This window comes from Leucoraja erinacea, chromosome 2 (genome assembly GCF_028641065.1).
Source record: "Leucoraja erinacea ecotype New England chromosome 2, Leri_hhj_1, whole genome shotgun sequence".
Lineage (NCBI taxonomy): Eukaryota > Metazoa > Chordata > Chondrichthyes > Rajiformes > Rajidae > Leucoraja > Leucoraja erinaceus.
This window is the reverse complement of record NC_073378.1, coordinates 92,384,267-92,405,639: the sequence shown is the minus strand read 5'-3', so window position 1 is coordinate 92,405,639 and position 21,373 is coordinate 92,384,267. Positions and strand designations below refer to the sequence as shown.

At 41.9% G+C, this 21,373-nt stretch overlaps 1 protein-coding gene across 3 annotated transcripts in view; it reads right to left on the bottom strand.

Moving 5' to 3' along the window:
- Positions 1 to 20,456, bottom strand: part of LOC129712590 (alpha-1,6-mannosylglycoprotein 6-beta-N-acetylglucosaminyltransferase A-like) — an 88,466-nt gene extending 68,010 nt beyond the window's left edge. For 2 of the 3 annotated variants that reach the window (XM_055661143.1, XM_055661124.1), the window contains exons 1-3: positions 19,263 to 20,456; positions 6,897 to 6,984; positions 5,710 to 6,079 (exon numbers count right to left, since the gene is read on the bottom strand). In XM_055661143.1, the coding sequence (XP_055517118.1) occupies positions 5,710 to 5,953 (244 nt within the window). In that variant the 5' untranslated portion in view covers positions 5,954 to 6,079; positions 6,897 to 6,984; positions 19,263 to 20,456. Of the gene's footprint in view, positions 1 to 5,709; positions 6,080 to 6,896; positions 6,985 to 15,184; positions 15,247 to 19,262 lie in introns of those variants that run through there. The other variant, XM_055661133.1, reaches the window with a different exon arrangement.
- Positions 20,457 to 21,373: the final 917 nt, after the last annotated feature.

The window sequence follows — 21,373 nt, the reverse complement described above, 5'->3', positions numbered from 1 at the left end:
TGCTGAGATATCTGCATCATCTTTACAACAGGTGAAGTTATAGAAGATTGGAGGGGGCCTAATGGAGGGGGCCTTATCTTATCTGGACTTTAGCAAGGACTTTGACAAGGTCTTGCAAGGTAGGCGTGTCATGAAGGTTGATCGCATAGAATCCAAGGTGAACTAGCCAATTGGATTCAACATTGGCTTGGAGGAAGGAATTAAACGGTAGTTTTGGAGATGTTTTTTTTCCTGATGGCTGGCACAGTTACGGTAAGTTCTTTAGAGAGCGGGGGGGGGGGGGGGGGGGGGGGGGGGGGGGGAAGAGAAGGGTGGGGGAGGGGGGGGGGAGAGAAGGGTGGGGGGGGGGAGAGAAGGGTGGGGGGGGGGAGAGAGGGGTGGGGGGGGGGGGGAGAAGGGTGGGGGGAGACACTTTTAAGAAGCCAGACAACTTTTAATAAAGAAAGCAGGCATTTAACATTACCGGTCGGTTTTCCTTGGTTCTGAAAACTCCAATGAGCCAATTAAAATGCCCGGTCAGCAAAGGAGATTGCCTACGGCTACCTCAACTGCTTAGCGACCCCATTCCACTGCACTACGAGTTCAAAAGAACCATGCCGACCAATTTTTACTCGGGGAAAAATTTGCATGCTGAAAATTTTTCCTCGACCAAACTGAGGCCGCGAGTTTGCGGGAACTTCCCTCGAGCATGAAGGAGAGTTACAATGACCTCCTAGGATCTCCTAGGACCACGTGTCGACCATGAATTTCCCTGAGGGGATCAATAAAGTATTTATTATTATTATTATTATTATTATTATTATTATTATTATGATGCTGCGAGTTTGAGTCGAGCGCAAACTATTCTAAACTCATAAATTAGGTCGCCGCAGTGGGACAGGCCCTTAAGGATTACAATCAGATGCTTTATTGCATTTCCTAATCCTTCTATACAGAAAATCCCAAATGCAATGTCCATCAAATGTTAAGAACTACATGATCGTCAATGTACAGACTCACAAGTGGTGGGAAATTTGTGTATACCTCAACCCAAGCGGTTCTGTAAACTTTAGAGTTAATCCTGCCCGACCAGTATTGATACGTTTTGTCCATCAGCAATCAAAATTTGTCTCCAGAATCTACCTATGGTACCCAGAGACTTGGTTAAGAAAGGTTTCTGTCACTCTATAAAAGGACACAATTACATAGAAACATAGAAATTAGGTGCAGGAGTGGGCCATTCGGCCCTTCGAGCCTGCACCGCCATTCAATATGATCATGGCTGATCATCCAACTCAGTATCCTGTACCTGCCTTCTCTCCATACCCCCTGATCCCTTTAGCCAGAAGGGCCACATCTAACTCCCTCTTAAATATAGCCAATGAACTGGCCTCAACTACCCTCTGTGGCAGAGAGTTCCAGAGACTCACCACTCTCTGTGTGAAAAAATTTCTTCTCATCTCGGTTTTAAAGGATTTCCCCCTTATCCTTAAGCTGTGCCCCTTGTCCTGGACTTCCCCAACATCGGGACCAATCTTCCTGCATCTAGCCTGTCCAACCCCTTAAGAATTTTGTAAGTTTCTATAAGATCCCCTCTCAATCTCCTAAATTCTAGAGAGTATAAACCAAGTCTATTCAGTCTTTCTTCATAAGACAGTCCTGACATCCAAGGAATCAGTCTGGTGAACCTTCTCTGCACTCCCTCTATGGCAATAATGTCCTTCCTCAGATTTGGAGACCAAAACTGTACGCAATACTCCAGGTGTGGTCTAACCAAGACTCTGTACAACTGCAGTAGAACCTCCCTGCTCCTATACTCAAATCCTTTTGCTATGAAAGCCAACATACCATTCGCTTTCTTTACTGCCTGCTGCACCTGCATGCCTACCTTCAATGACTGGTGTACTATGACACCCAGGTCTCGCTGCATCTCCCCCTTTCCCAATCGGCCACCATTTAGATAATAGTCTGCTTTCCCGTTTTTGCCACCAAAATGGATAACCTCACATTTATCCACATTATACTGCATTTGCCAAACATCTGCCCACTCACCCAGCCTATCCAAGTCACCTTGCAGTCTCCTAGCATCCTCCTCACAGCTAACCCGTTTTTGCCACCAATTGCCACCAATTGCTCAATTCTCTTTGTTTCTAGATTGATTCTTGAGATGGCAAGTTTGTTGCATGACAAGAGATTAAGAAGGGCAGGCTCTCATGTACATCCTTGAGTTCATCAGGGGATTTCACTAAAAAACTCAAAATTCTTACAATGCTTGACTGGTTGGTGTGTCAGGGGTCACAGTCAGCAAAAGGAAGACAGCCATTAGGATATAGAAACATAGAAACATAGAAATTAGGTGCAGGAGTAGGCCATTCGGCCCTTCGAGCCTGCACCGCCATTCAATATGATCATGGCTGATCATCCAAAGTATCCCGTACCTGCCTTCTCTCCATACCCTCTGATCCCCTTGGCCACAGGGCCACATCTAACTCTCTCTTAAATATAGCCAATGAACTGGCCTCAACTACCCTCTGTGGCAGAGAATTCCAGAGATTCACCACTCTCTGTGTGATATAGATACGCCAAAGCCCCAAAGAGAGGATAGTTAATCTTTGGAATTCATTACTCAAGTGGAGTGCAGTCAGAACAAAGATAGATAAAACATTTTGGAGAAAAAATGTGGGATCAATGCAGGAAAGGCCGTTGAGGTAAAATATCAGCCATGATCTTTAGCACAAGGGACAAAATAGCCTTGCCCTGCTTATTTTATTTGGTACGTGTTCAAATTACCTCATTCATACAAAACCTAAATTTTAATTTGCCCTTTATCAACAAAAGCCACTAATTTCAGTCATACATCAGGAAAGCAGGCTCTTCAGACCAACTCTTCCATGCTGACCTCGATTCCCCATCTAAGCTGGGCCCATTTGCCTGCATTTGGCCCACATCCTTTTAAACCTTTCCTGTCCAAATATCTTTTCAATGCTGTTATAGTATCTCGCTCAACTACCTCCATTGACAGCTCGTTCCATACACCCACCACCCTCTGAGTGAAACGTCACCTTACTTTACAAATCTGTTAAACTATAACCCTCATGAAACTAAAAATTAATCTTCAACATTTTTGCTACAATTCAGATTTCCCAAGGTACTCAGACAACCAATTGCTTTCAAAATATTTTATGTGGGTCAATACCTATGCCAATATGCAAAGCTAGATTTCACAAATAACAATGCAACTCTGTTATGATGGGAAAGTGAAGTCAGGACACTGGGAGAAAGCTTTGAATATTATTTTACATCTAACTGACTGACAGGCATGAGATCACACAAACAATGCAGCAATGTTTAGTATTCCACAAGACTGAGCAGCAGATGATTTTTTTAGGTTTAGCTGATTAACTCTTGTTCCTATCTGGATGCATCTAAACTTTTGAATTGGTAATACGTACTTAAGATCATGGGTAGGAATTAGGTGATGCAGAGTTCAGAAACTTGAACACAGAGTATTATTTGGCTGACATTTTGAAAGAGATTAATTAACATTGGGGACCATTTCCTCCTCCAAGAATACAGCATTTCCTCTTCCCAAAATACAGGGCCACTGCTTCTTATAACAGACATGTGGTGTACTCAATATGTGAAAACAGAATGTGATGACCCTCTATTTTCAGTCTTCGTCTATCAGAGCTCACCTGACATTGGCTTCTCTGCCATTCGGACAATGAGGTCAACCCCTAATACTGGCAGAGATTGGCTAACTTGGCATATAAATGAGGTGCAGAAAGAAGAAGAATCCCCCCCACCCCCTCCCCACAATTCTAATTAGTGTTTATACCACATCTACCCTAATTAAAAACACACTTGATGCTTTTAGCATTCTATCTTGTGTTTCACTTCCAAAGAAGCGTATTTTCACTGGTTAGAAAGTGCCATTGAATTCCCGGAATTTGACATCTGATCGTAGTACATCTCCTCTGGCAAAGTTCAGCCTTTGGCTTCCTTAATCACAACATACTTAAGACAACTATTCCAAAAGTAAAATTGTGACACTCCAGATAAATAATCCTAACTAATTGTGACTCGGTTGGGAAAGTTGGAGTCGGAAAATAAGGAAGGATTCAAAGGAATCAGGAAAAATGTTTTACTCGGTGAACTTCATGCAAACAAGGAATTTTACTGCGCCCTGGTGCATAGGACAATAATCAGGTAATCCAGCTCACCTCTCCTTCCCAAGCAGTTCACCTTAATACAGCAAATTGTCAAAAGGGAGAAAATAGCTTCCTAAAACATAATTTCAACTTAGGCTCTGCAGGTTGGACTGCCATTTAAATCAAAAGATTGAGAGTTCAAGCCCATTCTGGGAACAGATTCCAAATTGAACTACAACATCCAAAGGAATCCTATACTATCAATGTTATTGTTCAGTACAAGGTCACTGGATAATAATCCTGCAACCTAGGCCACCTTTTGCATGACAAGACCAGGTTTTCCCCAAAACAAAACGTTAACAAGCCTTGCCAATACACATCATTCATTTTAAACGGCCAAGAGATGTGATAAGTCAACGTAGTAATTGAGATCTTGGGTTTATTTTTAAACACGTAAAGAAAGACGACCATATGGTGTATCCACTTTATCAGAACTACCAATTAATCCCACTAAACCCGTCCTTCCCCCATAGGCCTGCATATGTCACTTTGTAATTTTCTACTGCATCTGAGGCAGGTTTCTTTATTTCAAAGTACAAAACAAACAGTTACTGGTCATTTACACTTTTTTGGTTAATTATCTTAAATCTGTGCTTTCCAGTTAGCAGCTCAACTAGCAATAGAAACAGTTGATCTTTACAATTTGAAAAAAGTGCAAATAATTACCTTCCTCTTTCAAGATTTGTGAAATCCCAGTTTAACGTCTAGGATGAAGACAACTAAGTGAAAGTTGGAATTTGTCTAAAATTGCTTTATTTTCAGAACAAATATGGGTAATGTCTTAAAAAAAAACATGGAAAGTGAATGAGCATTAGCCATAAATGAATTTTCTTTTTACCATAGGATAGCATTATAGAACCAAGGGATGACTCAGATTCAATGGTCATTTTCAAAACGGAATGCACTTGAAATTGAAACATAGAGATCTACAGAGAAATGCAGGCTAATAGACAAAGAGCTCGGGAAACGCAATGCAGTTACTTCTTTCTGAGCAGCATTATTCTAAGCTATTTGATAAACTCAATAAATTCTAAAATTCCAACAGCTGAACTCTTCACACTGAAAAGATCCAAACCACGAGTTAAACCATAACATTTATCCTATAACCTTTACTTTCTTTGATCACAGGAGTTAGGAAATTCAAATCAATGTTGACTACCTTTGGGCTACTTTGTGCATCTTGGAGTTTAAAGCTATGACAGTTAAAGGAAAGATTTGGTGAAACTACAGTTCACTTTTTTCTGCCTCATAATTCAGGCATCAGCTGTATAGCAGCTTCAATTCATATTGGGGAAAGCAGAGTAGAATCTTCACTTGCTGCTTTCTTGTGAACATATTGCCCATCAAAAAAAACCCAATTTGTTCAGTAAGTTTAAAACAACTTCAGTAAAATTAAACAAATAACATTTATTTGTTTAAAAGCACACCAAGCATATTTTTTTTCTTCCCAGAAGGGAACTTGAGAAAAGTAATTTACAATACACGCATATGACAAAACTAAGTGCTTTGCACTTCTTACCATATCCTGCCATTGAAGCACCATGCGGACCATCTATAGCATTTTGATTTTCTTCTGCGAGAGCTCGAACGTATCTTTTACTCAGTTCTAAGATTTGTTCACGCAGTTCTGCACTGTTTTGATGCTTTGGCTGCTGGAAGGTGAAGTGAAGCAGCACCAAACCCCAAATGAACCCGAAAATCAGCAACAGGGCACTTAGTTTCTGGGATGCATTTCTCCTGAATAGATTTCCAAACATCTTCATCTACCACAGATTCTTTTATTCAGGCAATCTAGTCACGTTATTAACATCATCTCTTGAATCTTTTATGGAGAACATTCAAGTGGTCGGCTGCTTTAAATCATCTTCATCTAACATTAGCTTTCGGACCTGTGAAAAGGAGAAATCTATTCTTTAGGAAATTAAACTTGGTTATTGCACAATTAATAATTAACTATAAAACCAATCCTGCAAACACATAATCAGAAACCAAACTGAAATAAAAAAGAAAATATATAATGCAACCAAATTGACTTCTTGGCTAAAAATTGAAATAATCAAGAAACAAAGCTTCTTCACGATATACAATAATCTTAAAACAAAAGCATGGTTGTGTTAAAATCTGACCATATTTTTTAAACCCACAAGGGATGATCTCCAGACTGGGAGACAACATTCATGGTTGAAGTCAGTGACTTTTCAACAGAATTGAGGATAGATCACAAATTTAAAATATTTTTCCTCTCCTCACGGACCCTGCTTGACCTGCTGAGTACTTCGACACTCCTTCTGCATGGTTTATTGTGGAGAGTGATTAATTCTTGTATTAAGAATATCGATTGATGTAATAAACTAAATTATATTATTTTAAATGGGAACAAATATAAAATGTTCATGGATTTATGCAGAACGTTACCAACACTTTAAGGTATAAAAAGATGGGAGAAACTTGGTTTTCTGCTCTTGAGTAGAGAAGGCGAAGAAGCTATTCAAAATATTGGCATTTTGATTGGAAAATAAAACAAAAACTGCACTGTTAGTAAATAGAAGAAAGCAAACATTTGCCAAAACTACCAAAAAGGAGGAAATATTTATTTGTGGTGTTCTTGTTACGAACTGTAAAATAATATCTGAAAGTGTGTTCTATGCCCATGCAGTAACAACTTTCACAATGTGATGAATGCTTGATAAAGAAGCACGTGCTGACCTTGGAGATATAGCAGGGCAGTGGAACTAATTGGTAAACTTTTTCAAGAGCTTCTCCCAGATACAATGTGTCATCTTCTGTGCTGTATCTGTGAACAAAATAAACAGTATACCGAAAGATGAACCAATTGTTTAAAGATGTAGTCATACAATATTTCTGCTTTGAACCATTCAGATTAATTGGATGCAAAGAATACAATCATTAAAACAAATTTTATTGGATTACAGTATACTAATCCATTTGATGAAAACAGATTTCATTGTTCCGTTGCAGGAACATATGATAATGAAACACTTAACTTTAAAGAAATACCCATGGAAATTAAATTAAATTATAAGCTAAAATCAATATCAATGAAGTGCATTTTGTTTTGTGTATGAAGCTTTAGATTCAAATATTTGTTTTCCATACAAAACACAACAATAATGAGTTCTATACCAATTCAAATTTAATACAGTACATAATTGTGATCACTTCTATTTTGCAAGATTATTTAAACCATTAATCTGCAATGCCATATGCTGTTCTAGTCCATAGTGATTACAAGTAGTGGGATTTTACAGTATTTTTATTTGCCACAGTGGAATTGCTTCTTAGTAATAGACTCACATGATACAGACCAGCAGAAAAAGCATGGGTTTCTCTCAGTGACTGACGTAGATGGACAAAAGAAGACGATTGCTTGTGGCCATGTTAAATGCAAGTCAAACACCACCTTTGCTTGGATGTCCCTGTCAGTGGTGAAGCAACGGTGCATGTTGCTATCCTTGGAGTTGCCTCCAATGAGACCTATTAATGCCCATGGCATTGAATTCACCTCACCTGCCATCAGCCATGATATCAGGATCCAGCCACACGGCACCAACAAATACACTGAGCAGCCATTCAGAATTCACATTGACAGCAAAGAAAGTAAAAGGCACCATTTCTAACATGTCAAGGATTTTATAATATGCATTGAATGAATATACAGAAGATTAAAGGTGTGAGCAGAAAACATTCAACATGTAGTCATGAAGCTACAGAAGGATTACAGCTGTTTAGATTGGGTCTGCGCAGGCTCTCTATAAGAGTAACTCACTTGTTGAACCCTCCTACTTCTTCTCCAGAGCCTTGCAAATCTTTCACACCAATTAATTTATTCATTTATTTTTCAAAGACCACAGTAGAAACCGTTTCTACTACATTTGCAGGTTATGTATTTCAAATTCCAAACACATGTTGCTTAATTTCCCCCATTTAACCAGTGGAACTGGTTAAATGACTTTTAGTGGAGGAGGGGTCAGGCGCAAGCGGGAAAGGGGAGTTCATGTAGAAGTTAACTAAAATTAGAGGATTCAACTTTCATATCAAAATATGAGGTGTTGTTCCTACAATCTGCATGTGGCCTCAATAGGCAATAGGTGCAGGAGTAGGCCATTTGGCCCTTCGAGCCAACACCGCCATTCAATGTGATCATGGCTGATCATCCCCAATCAGTACCCCGTTCCTGCCTTCTCCCCAGGTCCCCTGACTCCCCCTCACTGTGGGAATGGTGTAGGACCAGGACAGATAGGTCAGTATGAGAATAGAAAAAGGGATTACAATCAAAACACCCTGCCTCAGGTCATCTGCTTTCCCCGCCCTGGTTTTCCTTTTTTTTTCTTGCTTCCAGTTCTCTCTCCCCCCAATCCCCCACAATCAGCCTGAAGAAGAGTTCTGGCCCAAAACATCACCTATCCATCTTCTCCAGAGATGCTGCCTGTCTGGCTGAGTTACTCCAACATTTTATTTTGAGTCCATCTTTGGTATGAACCAGCATTTCCAGGTCCATTTTATTACTACCGGAATGCCGAAAATTATCTTCCGTCAGTTTCTATTACAACCATTAGCTGTGATCCTCTGTTGCCTCTTAACACGGCCAACTTAGTATTCATGCCATTAATGTTTTGAATCTTGGTGCTTCAAATTTGTTGAATAGCCTTGATGTCAAACATTCTTGTAGTGGCCATTTGTTTTGTGTGTCAATGATGATGGCATGTGTCTTTAAATTTTTGACTGCCTGTTATATTCTGGGTGGGATTTATGACGTATTTTTGGGCGTGTTTGGAGCTAAGTTTCTTGCGCAGAAGCTTAGTTTTTAGTTTAGTTTCGGACCAGCATGGAGAAGGTTTACCCTTTGACCATGCGAAGCGAAGCGGAGACACGAGGAGTTTTCTAACCTTTAAAGCAATAAGCTGCAGAAGATTGGATGAAGTTGGAAGAAGTTTGGATGTACCTTATTGTTTTTCATCAACAATAAATAATTTATTAATCAAAAGACTGTGTTTTGGAAGATTTGTCTGTGAAGAAGCTCTGAAGGTCTCTGACGGTGAGCTCGCTTGCATATAAAGACATTCCCCTTAACCATGTAGTCCATTTCGCGGCTAGAGGGAGTAATCTCTTGAACAACATAAAAATCTGCCACTATAATTCTTGATGTCCATTTCTAATTATATTCACTATTTCATCACATTTCTAGGAAGCATCCCATTTGCCAAGAATGCCAAGAGATCGAGAGAGTACAGAGTACAGAGGAGATTTACTAGAATGTTGCCTGGGTTTCAGCAACTAAGTTACAGAGAAAGGTTGAACAAGTTAGGTCTTTATTCTTTGGAGCGCAGAAGGTTAAGGGGGGACTTGATAGAGGTCTTTAAAATGATGCGAGGGATAGACAGAGTTGACATGGATAAGCTTTTTCCATTGAGAGTAGGGACGATTCAAACAAGAGGACATGATTTGAGAATTTAAGGGCCTGTCCCACGAGCATGCGACTCCATGAGGCAAGCGTGACCCAACGTGGTCGCTCATGCCGTACGACCTCGCGGGGCCAGTTCCACTTCGATCGGCGGAGCCGTATGGAGTTTTGCTGAGCTGGTCCCGTATCGCGCGGGGCTCCGAAAAACTGACCGTGTTCAAAAATTCCGTGCGGCAACGACCTGCCGGCCCGCAGCCGCCACAATGCCGTACGCACCGCCTCGATGGGCGCGCGCAGCATCACTACGCCTTAAGCATCGACCTGACGCCGTACATCCCGCGGACTTCGCTCGAACTTCACGTCACTCACTCGACCTCCGCGCGGCCCCCGCTTCCGGTTTGGTCGTGCTCGCAGCATGCAGGCGCATGCTGGTGGGACCGGCCCTGTACGGAGATCACTCAACCTCCGCGCGACCCCCGCTTCCGGTTTGGTTGCGCTTGCCGCATGCAGGTCACATGCTCGTGGGACAGGCCCTTTACGGACAGAAGTTTAGGGGTAACATGAGGGGGGAACTTCTTTACTCAGAGAGTGGTAGCTGTGTGGAATGAGCTTCCAGTGGAAGTTGTGGAGGCAGGTTCGATTTTATAATTTAAAAATAAGTTGGATAGATATATGGACGGGAAAGGAATGGAGGGTTATGGTCTCAGTGCAGGTAGATGGGACTAGGTGAGAATAAGTGTTCGGCACGGACTAGAAGGGCCGAGATGGCCTGTTTCCGTGCTGTAATTGTTATATGGTTATATAGATAAGATGCATGTCAGGCAGCAGATTAGGCAAGTATTAACATTTAAGTAAAATATAGTTAATCAAAACTAAGATGATATTAGAATTTAAACGCATTGTACAATATTTTGTTTTGCAGGTTGGATATAATATGCATGGAAATGCCTAATGTTCATAGTCATGATGGGCTTATTCTAAATGTAACCTTATTAATAAATGTGCACGGCAAACACATACCAAGTATGGTATTTGCTGATAACATGTGTGCAATATAATAAACAAAAGCAGTAACAGAATCCCCCATGCAAATCATCTATTGCTTGGCCTTTTGTACCGATGACTCTTTTGTAGCACAAGACAATTTGAGTTCCACGACTTATTAACTTTGCTCCTGTTGTGATTCAACTTCGTCCATGACATATTAAAAGCCTGGCTTCTGAGCTAAAGGATAAACAGATGGAGTCATGAACTAAAACTTAGTCTTAGAACAGAAATGGCTCAGCATGCCAAGAAGCTATTATTATCATCATTTCCTGCAGCATGTTATATTGAGATCATATGCAACACCCACTGTTTTCAAGTTAGTGTAAAAGGTAATCAAATCACTCTGCCAGAACAAGCTAAATGCCAATTGACCTATATAGAAGCATAATTACTCCGACACAGAAAAATATATAAAGTAGCAAATGGTGAAACAATTCACATTAAATTTCTGTGTGATTTTTCTTATATAATCTGCAAGCTATTTGAAGCAAACTGCTGTTTGGAATCAAGTAATCATGTAATTGAGTCAGTTGCTAATTTTGCCCACTGTTGTGTCTAAATGCCAAACTCTGACACCGATTCAAGCGAAACAACTAAGCTTTAGGTACGATTAAGAAAACATAGGAAGTATTTCCACTTAGTTAATAACTCAAATATAATAGTCCTCAAATATAAAGATCATACCAAAAGCAGAGTTGTCTGGTGAACATATAGCATTTTGACATTTATTATCCTTTTTTAAATAGCTGGTCAAAATTAACAGGAGACAGAAGTTTTAACAAAACAAAAATTCAGTTAGTGTCCCCTGCATCAATAACTAGTTTAGTTTAGTGATACAGCATGGAAACAGGCTCTTCGACCCACTGAGTCCACGCCGACCAGCGAACACCCCATACACTAACACTATCAGACACTGTAGGGACAATTTAAAATCTTTACCGAAGCCAATTAAGCTACAAGCCTGCATGTCTATGGAGTGTGGGAGGAAACTGGAGCACACGGAGAAAACCCACGGTCACAGGGAAATTGCACAAACTCCGTGCAGACAGCACCCGTAGTCAGGATTGAACCAGGGCGTAAGGAAGCAACTCTACCGTTGCGCCACCGTGCCACCCTTGATGATTGATTGATGATTTAAATGCATTCTTTGTTTAGCACTGATTCCGGCTAATAACATTTCTGAGACATTAAGATAAGTGGTAAAAATATCTGTGTTGTTATGAAATAGCAGCACGTGCAACGTGGTGGCATAGCGGTAGCGTTACTGCCTGACAGTGCCAGAGACCCGGGTTCGATCCTCACTCCGGGTGCATGTCTGTACGGAGTTTGTACGTTCTCCCAGTGACCTCCGTGGGTTTTCTCAGAGGGCTTCGGTTTCCTCCCACACTCCAAAGACGTACAGGTTTGTAGGTTAATTGGCTTGGTATAAATGTAAAAATTGTCCCTAATGCTTGTATGGTAGTGTTAACGTGCAGGGATCGCTGGTCGGTGTGGGCTAGATGTACTGAAGGGCCTATTTCCGCGCTGTATCTCTAAAATCTCTTGGCATGAGGGGCCAAATGACCTAGTCTTGCTTCTTAATTCTGCTGTTTGCCATCTGGAATTTCAGCCCTACTGGTTTTTATAATTGGCCCAATTTACATAGGACAAGTAGCAACAACTTTATCAGACCTTATAACTTATGAAGAGTAAATTACCTAGCAACCTTTGGTGACCCCTCCCAATCAGCATAATAGAACTGAGAAAGTTACTCTTCAAGTTACTCTATTTCCAGACAGGAAATATCTGTAAGATGTATTGTTGAGACAAATGAAAAGGTGTGGACTTTTTCTACAGACTGGGATGGTGAGGGAGTGCTGGCAAGATGAACATTTCATACTTGATTGCAAGAACAACGTTAACAAATAATTAAGTATTTTAAATGCACAAGTCTGTGGTAAAGTCCTTTTGATGTGCATTAGCGTTTTAATATGCTTTGCTGTTTCAGTGATGTAAAGATTATTAAAGCAAATACGATATATATTCATGTGGCATAAGGTCAGGAAGTAAAGTAAGATGGTTGGTTAAGTTGGAATGTGCTGAAATAGAATATTTAAAACATGCAGTTTGTGAGGGTCAGGGCACAAAATTAGATGTGGTATTATGCTGGAAGCAGACAGAACAAGCATGTTAAACCTGCCAGGAACTTTACAATAACATTTTGTAACCCAAAATAAATAGAACACTTAATAAGTTGAAAGGAATGAAAGGAAAAGGGTTGCAATATCCAAAACAAACAAGTTCTGGGACATAGCATTAGTCAATAAATGGAAAAGGTCTATAACCTTTTTGTAATGAATGTGAATCATTTAATAAATGTTTTATTACACACCTATAATTTCGACAAGGTCCCACATAAGAGATTAGTATACAAACTTAAAGCACAAGGCATTGGAGGTTCAGTATTGATGTGGATAGAGAACTGGCTGGCAAACAGGAAGCAAAGAGTAGGAGTAAACGGGTCCTTTTCACAATGGCTGGCAGTGACTAGTGGGGTACCGCAAGGCTCAGTGCTGGGACCCCAGCTATTTACAATATATATTAATGATCTGGATGAGGGAATTGAAGGCAATATCTCCACGTTTGCAGATGACACTAAGCTGGGGGGCAGTGTTAGCTGTGAGGAGGATGCTAGGAGACTGCAAGGTGACTTGGATAGGCTGGGTTAGTGGGCAAATGTTTGGCAGATGCAGTATAATGTGGATAAATGTGAGGTTATCCATTTTGGTGGCAAAAACGGGGGAAAGCAGACTATTATCTAAATGGTGGCCGATTGGGAAAGGGGGAGATGCAGCGAGACCTGGGTGTCATGGTACACCAGTCATTGAAGGTAGGCATGCAGGTGCAGCAGGCAGTAAAGAAAGCGAATGGTATGTTAGCTTTCATTGCAAAAGGATTTGAGTATAGGAGCAGGGAGGTTCTACTGCAGTTGTACAGGGTCTTGGTGAGACCACACCTGGAGTATTGCGTACAGTTTTGGTCTCCAAATCTGAGGAAGGACATTATTGCCATAGAGGGAGTGCAGAGACGGTTCACCAGACTGATTCCTGGGATGTCAGGACTGTCTTATGAAGAAAGACTGGATAGACTTGGTTTATACTCTCTAGAATTTAGGAGATTGAGAGGGGATCTTATAGAAACTTACAAAATTCTTAAGGGGTTGGACAGGCTAGATGCAGGAAGATTGTTCCCGATGTTGGGGAAGTCCAGGACAAGGGGTCACAGCTTAAGGATAAGGGGGGAATCCTTTAAAACCGAGATGAGAAGAACTTTTTTCACAGAGAGTGGTGAATCTCTGGAACTCTCTGCCACAGAGGGTAGTTGAGGCCAGTTCATTGGCTATATTTAAGAGGGAGTTAGATGTGGCCCTTGTGGCTAAGGGGATCAGGGGGTATGGAGAGAAGGCAGGTACGGGATACTGAGTTGGATGATCAGCCATGATCATATTGAATGGCGGTTCAGGCTCGAAGGGCCGAATGGCCTACTCCTGCACCTAATTTCTATGTTTCTATAATCTTTGTCGTGTTTTTGCAGCCTCAAACATGATTTGAGTTACCTTAAATTAAATCTTGAAAGTAAAATAAAATTACAAATGGCAAAACCTATAGTCATAACGACCATCTGAGGTGAAATACAAACAGAAGCACAGAATTTCAATCCAGGACAATGAAGGATCAGCAAAATATTGCCAAGCCATATACCTTTATTTTAAGCATTCAAGAGTTCAAGAATATGGGGTTGGGAAATGTTACTGAATCAGAATCAGATTCAGATTTTATTCGGCAAGTATGTTTTGCAACATACGAGGAATTTCACTGGCCAGGTCAGTCATACAATTAAAAGCAACAGACTCAAAAACACATTTTAACATGAACATCCACCACAGTGACTCCTACACAGTTGCTCACTGTGATGAAAGGCAAAATAAAGTTCAAGTCCTTCCTTTTGTTCTTCCTCGGTCGTGGGCCTCAAGCCTCCGTTGACGGGACGGTCATGACTCCCGTAGCCGGCGGGAATGAAAAAACCAAAAGATGAAAAAGCGAACAGATGCCGGCAGGGCTGGCCATCTCCCCGGCGCCCCTGGTGGTCTTGATGAAGCTTTATCAAGCTGCTTCTGTTTAGGTGTCATATTGAAGGAACTCAATAGCAACATGATGAACTATTGATGGGGAATGTGAAATTTTTATGTGGTGGTTTGCTTTGTCTGAACAATCTGAAACTTCTGTAGAATCACAGGGATCATCAACCCAAACAACAAATATTCTATAATTAGTTCGACTTGCACCTTGCAATTGCTAAAAAGGTTTCAAGGACTTATGAAGTCCTGTATGTGATCTTGCAGTTATCTGATATTGAAGGGAATATTTGACTGGCTCATCCAGTTAAGTTTCTGACCGTCTAAATATCAAGGGATGGTGGTAATATATCAGCCTGCTGGACATGTTAATGTCCTTGAATCGTGTGGCATAAAGGTTATAACCCATACCCAAATATTATTCAGGTCTTGATCCATTCAAGGTCCTCAAGGAACTAGCAACCCAGCGATCTGGACAAGTGATGACATGAATCTGAAACGCACTCTCAAAAATGTAATGCAAGTAATTATACATATTAATACAAACTCATTTTGGTACAGAGCCATCAAAGTGTATTAATCAATTAAAGCAGCAAATAATTTTTGCTGCAAAATGTTTTAAGTAGAAGAGCGAGGATATCTTAGTACAGTTACTCAGAGCTGCTTGTAGCATAAACCACACCTGGACAATCAAGTTCAATTTTGGCCTCCTTACCTAAGGAAGGATATCATAGAAACATAGAAAAACAGGTGCAGGAGTAGGCCATTCGGCCCTTCGAGCCTGCACCGCCATTCAATATGATCATCTAGCTCAGTATCCTGTACCTGCCTTCTCTCCATACCCCCTGATCCCTTTAGCCACAAGGGCCACATCTAACTCCCTCTTAAATATAGCCAATGAACTGGCCTCAACTGCCTTCCGTGGCAGAGAATTCCAGAGATTCACCACTCTCTGTGTGAGAAATGTTTTCCTCATCTCGGTCCTAAAAGATTTCCCCCTTATCCTTAAACTGTGTGACCCCTTGTCCTGGACTTCCCTAACATCGGGAACAATCTTCCTGCATCTAGCCTGTCCAACCCCTTAAGAATTTGTAAGTTTCTATAAGATCCCCCCTCAATCTTCTAAATTCTAGCGAGTACAAGCCGAGTCTATCCAGGCTTTCTTCATATGAAAGTCCTGACATCCCAGGAATCAGTCTGGTGAACCTTCTCTGTACTCCCTCTATGGCAAGAATGTCTTTCCTCAGATTAGGAGACCAAAACTGTACGCAATACTCCAGGTGTGGTCTCACCAGGACCCTGTACAACTGCAGTAGAACCTCCCTGCTCCTATACTCAAATCCTTTTGCTATGAATGCTAACATACCATTCGCCTTCTTCACTGCCTGCCGCACCTGCATGCCTACTTTTAATGAATGGTGTACCATGATACCCAGGTCTCTTTGCATCTCCCCCTTTCCTAATCGGCCACCATTCAGATAATAGTCTACTTTCCTGTTTTTGCCACCAAAGTGGATAACCTCACATTTATCCACATTATACTGCATCTGCCATGCATTTGCCCACTCACCCAGCCTATCCAAGTCACCTAGCATCTTCCACACAGCTAACACTGCCCCCCAGGTTCGTGTCATCCGCAAATTTGGAGATGTTGCATTCAATTCCCTCGTCCAAATCATTAATATATATTGTAAATAGCTGGGGTCCCAGCACTGAGCCTTGCGGTACCACACTAGTAACTGCCTGCCATTGTGAAAAGGACCCGTTTACTCCTACTCTTTGCTTCCTGTCTGCCAGCCAGTTCTCTATCCACATCAATACTGAACCCCCAATACCGCGTGCTTTAAGTTTGTATACTAATCTCTTATGTGGAACCTTATCGAAAGCCTTCTGAAAGTCCAGATATAACACATCCACTGGTTCTCCCTTATCCACTCTACTAGTTACATCCTCGAAAAATTCTATAAGATTCGTCAAACATGATTTACCTTTCATAATATCCTTGTCATTGAGGGAACATAATAGTTCTCCAGATTGATTAATGGAATGGCAGATCTGCTGTATGAGGATAGATTGAGTCCACTAGCATTCACTTGAGTTTAAATAAAGGTCTGACTGAATGTACTAAATTCTGACAAGATTTGCCATGCTTAACTCATGTTTCCCCTGATTGACGATCCTCCAAAATTCTCTATTACTCAAGACTAGAAGGGAAAAGTTAAAAAATATTTAAGGAGATGGATTTCCACACCTTAATAATGTATCAGATCAGAGTGCGAATCTGGTACAGGTCCACCACCGATTTTCCGGCACCCTTGGTTCCAGTGGCTTTCTGGATTATCCAATTTGCTGGACCAATAAAGGGGAGGGGGGAGTGTGAGATATCTGCCTGCAAAGTCAACCGCAGAAGTTGGATATGGGAACGGGTCTGCCTGCTCCAACCGTCTGGAGTTCCAGAGCCCCAGCCACAGGCAGCAAATTTGACCCACCAATTGGCCATGGAAGGCAGCCATGGGATTGGATCTACCGACTCCAGCAGAGCCGGAGTTCCAGAGAGTTGGATGTAGAGGGCAAATTCAATCCGCTAACCAGCACAGACGTCCTGATGAGGTAAAGATTGGCTGCCTCAACCGGATTAGGCATCACATTTTCAGGGGAAGTACCGGGGTGGAATTTGGTCTGAATTAAAGGAGGGAACGGAGGCTCGACCAGCAGTTGCTGGAAAAAAATCGGTGGTACTGTATATAGACCGAGTAAAATAATGAATGGCACAGAAAGTCCCATATTGCTTATTGACGCTCCTATCGTTCCATTTTTTTTAAAGTGGTAATTCCTTAAAAATTGTCCTGAAGTAGTCCAGCATGTCATTTAGATTTAGGGAAAGTTGCTGACAGGCAAGAAAATGTTGTCCATTCCTGCATCATCCACATCCCACAAGTGAATAAACGGAATCAACAGAAGGATGATCCTCACCAAGCTGCCATTTGCTGCCTTATGGTGACCTAATTCATATTAGTCATATATTCTAACATGTAGCGTAATGTTTCCGCAGACTTCAGTTTAAAATGGACATCCACGGCCATCTTTAATCATATGCTCAGCAAATTTCTCATTCGCCCTAATCATTAAGCCAAGACACAACAAGAAATGGACATGATCATTGGATATAGCAGAGACTATGGGGCTAGTCAAAATCCGATTGTAGTTCTGAAGACCTCTGGTCCAGAACTGACTACACATCTAACCAGTCTAGTGCTATGTGCATTACCCTTCACTTGCTTGTTTAAATGCAGTTCCAACGATTCTCAAGATGCACAAAACCACCCAAGAGAAAACAGCCTGCTTGATTGGCATTTCATCCAATATTGTGCAGAGCTGCTGGACTGTTTACTCTCTGCTAGATATATCGCACTTCCTTGTTAAGTTATTTAGACAGCAATTCATCTGTTTCTCTCTCCACAGATGCTGCCTGATCAGTTTATTTTTAGTTTCAGAGATACAACATGCAAACAGGCCCTTTGGCTCACTGAGTCGCACCATTATTGGTGCTCCACTCCCTTTCTTGCTGGACATATACAGGAAGAGATGTATCAACAGAGCCATCTCCATCATCAAAGACCCCTACCACCCATCGCATCACATATTCTCCATCCTGCCATCTGGGAAGAGGTACAGGAGCATTAGCTGCAAAACCAGCAGGATGCTCCTCAGCTTCTTCCCGCAGGCTATAAGACTGATAAACGGACTTAACCCCCCTGCCAAAGTATCGCGCACCAACCACCAACCTGGACACACTGCAGCAGCTGTCGATCGGAACGCCTGTTGATGTTTAGTAGAGAGTAGAGTGTTTAATTTAATTTGTTCATGATATATGTATTTTATTTCTATTTACTTGTTGTTATTTGTACTGCACACTGAACGGACACTGGTTGAGCAACGTTTTTTTGTTTCCTCTGGGTATGTGAGTACTCAGGAAATAACAATAAAGATATACTGATACTGAACCATTAATCACTAGTTCTGTTATACCATTTTCTCATCCATTCCCTACACATGAGGAAGAATTTCCACCTGAGGCCAATTTACCTACAAATTCACATATCGTTGGGACGGGATAAATCCAGAGCACACAGTGGAAACTCCACACAGGCAAACCCGAGTATGGGTCAAACTCAGGTCGCTGGCACTGTGAGGCAGCAGCTCTACTACTACTAGTTTAGCCACCATCCTCCCAAGCATTTCAATTTTTTTTTGTTTTTATTACAAAACAAATTTTCTCTATCAGTTTATTCTCCATCATCAGCAATGAGATGGAGGGTGCCACAGAGTCTGATCAAGCGGCACTCACTAACCAACAGCAAAAAAAGAGAGAAGCCTGAGGAACTCAGCGGGTCAGGCAGCATTTGGGGAGGGAGAACCTGGTCAAAGAGTCAGAGAACAGTGGAAATCACAGAAGGGGATTAGTGAGAGTGGGTCGCATAGAACTCACATTGAAGAGCGGTTGTAAACATCTTCAAAGAGGACTTCTGCTGAAGAGACTTTAAACTGGTGCAGTAAAATGAAGGCACAAGAGACTGCAGATTGTGGAATCTGTAGGGAAAGAAAAGGTGAGATCTGGAAGAACTCATCCAATCAGGTACATCTATGTGGGAAAACATTACTTACAAATAATCCACTTACTGATCATCAGCCCGGTTCCTACCAGGACCACTTAACTCATTATGATCTTGATACAAAATAGATGAGTTGAAAAAGGAGATCAAACCGGATGAAACAAACATCAAAGCAGTATTTAGATCATTTCACAGCAAATATCAACAGGAATCAGATGGGGGTACACTCCACTACCTAGAATACTGGAATATTGTTTTTGATTGGATAAAGCCATGATCTCAGCCCCAGGAAAACTCCTCAGAGCAGGGTGGCACAGTGGCGCAGCAGTAGAGCTACTGCCTTACAGCGCCAGAGACCCAGGTTCGATCCTGACTACAGGTGCTGGCTGTACAGTTTGCATGTTCTACCTGTGACCGCGTGAGTTTTCGCTGGGTGCTCCAGTTTCATAGAAACATAGAAAATAGGTGCAGGAGGAGGCCATTCGGCCCTTCGAGCCAGCCATTGTGATCATGGCTGATCGTCCCCTATCAATAACCCGTGCCTGCCTTCTCCCCATATCCCTTGACTCCACTAGCCCCTAGAGCTCTATCTAACTTTCTCTTAAATCCATCCAGTGACTTGGCCTCCACTGCCCTCTGTGGCAGGGAATTCCATAAATTCATAACTCTCTGGGTGAAAAAGTTTATGCTCACCTCAGTCTTAAATGACCTCCCCTTTATTCTAAGACTGTGGCCCCTGGTTCTGGACTCGCCCAACATTGGGAACATTTTTCGTGCATCTAGCTTGTACTCCCACATTCCAGACATGCAGGTTTGTAGGTTAATTTGCTACTGTAAATTGTCCCTAGTGTGTAGGTTAGAACTAGTGTATAGGTGATTGTTAGTCTGCATGCACTCGATATGCCCAAAGGCCTATTTCCATGCTGTATCACTAAACTAAAATCAGTGTCTTAAGCAAAGTCCTTTTCATCAATGATTTTACTTACATCAGAAAGAAAGAAGGAGGCATGTTTGTTGAAAGTGTTCTTCCTAGACAGTCCCGCCCACACCAGTTCTTTAGGGCCTGGGACCTGCAGACTCTGCTATCAGGTTGAACGTGGGATTTGACAGGGCAGGGGCAGGCAGGTGCTGTGCTGTCAGTGCATAGGCTCTGTGAGCCGGAAAAATTAAAACAAAACATTGGAAGAAATTGCAAAGCTCAACGGTGCAGAGGGATCTAGATGTTCAGCATGTGATTCACAATTGGCTAGGATGCAAGTACTGTGAGTAATTAGGAAGACTAACAGAGCATTATTGTTTATTGCTGGGGAATTGAATGCAGTGATGGAGCACAAGGCATTTCTGAAATATTGTATTCAGAAAAGGCTTCCTTATTTAAGGAAATATGTTAATATGTGGAAATTAGTGCAACGGTATACTAAGCCAATACCTGGAAATTGTGGGTGGTCAAATGGAAAGTTTGGGCATGCTCGGCTCATATCACTGGAGTTGAGAAGAGCAGGATTTTCTCTTGTGGGGGAATCTAAATCTCGGCATATGTATTTAAAAATAAAGGCAAGCAACTATTTTTATCCTTCAGAAGTCATGAGTACAGGTCCATCACAGAGTTTCGGGCATCCTTGGTTCCGGAGCCTTCCTGAATTATCCACTTTGCCGAACCAACAGAGGTCACGACCTCTGAGAGGTGTCCAGCGGTACCGGAACGGTCCTCCTGGGCAGCTGAGGAGCCGAGATACCGGCCCACAAAATTGGCCTTGGAAGTGGGCTACAGGAATGGATCTGCCGGCTCCAGTCGGGTCTGACAGTCCTGACCGCAGGGAACAAATTCGACATGCCAACCATCCGTGGAAGTCGGCTATGGGAAGGCGTCTGCCGGCTCCGACAAGACCACAGTTCCTATCCCCAACCGCAGGGGTCAAATTCGACCCTCTAATCGGCGCGGAAGTCCTGATGAGGTCGTGACTGGTCACCTCATACAGCCTAGGCG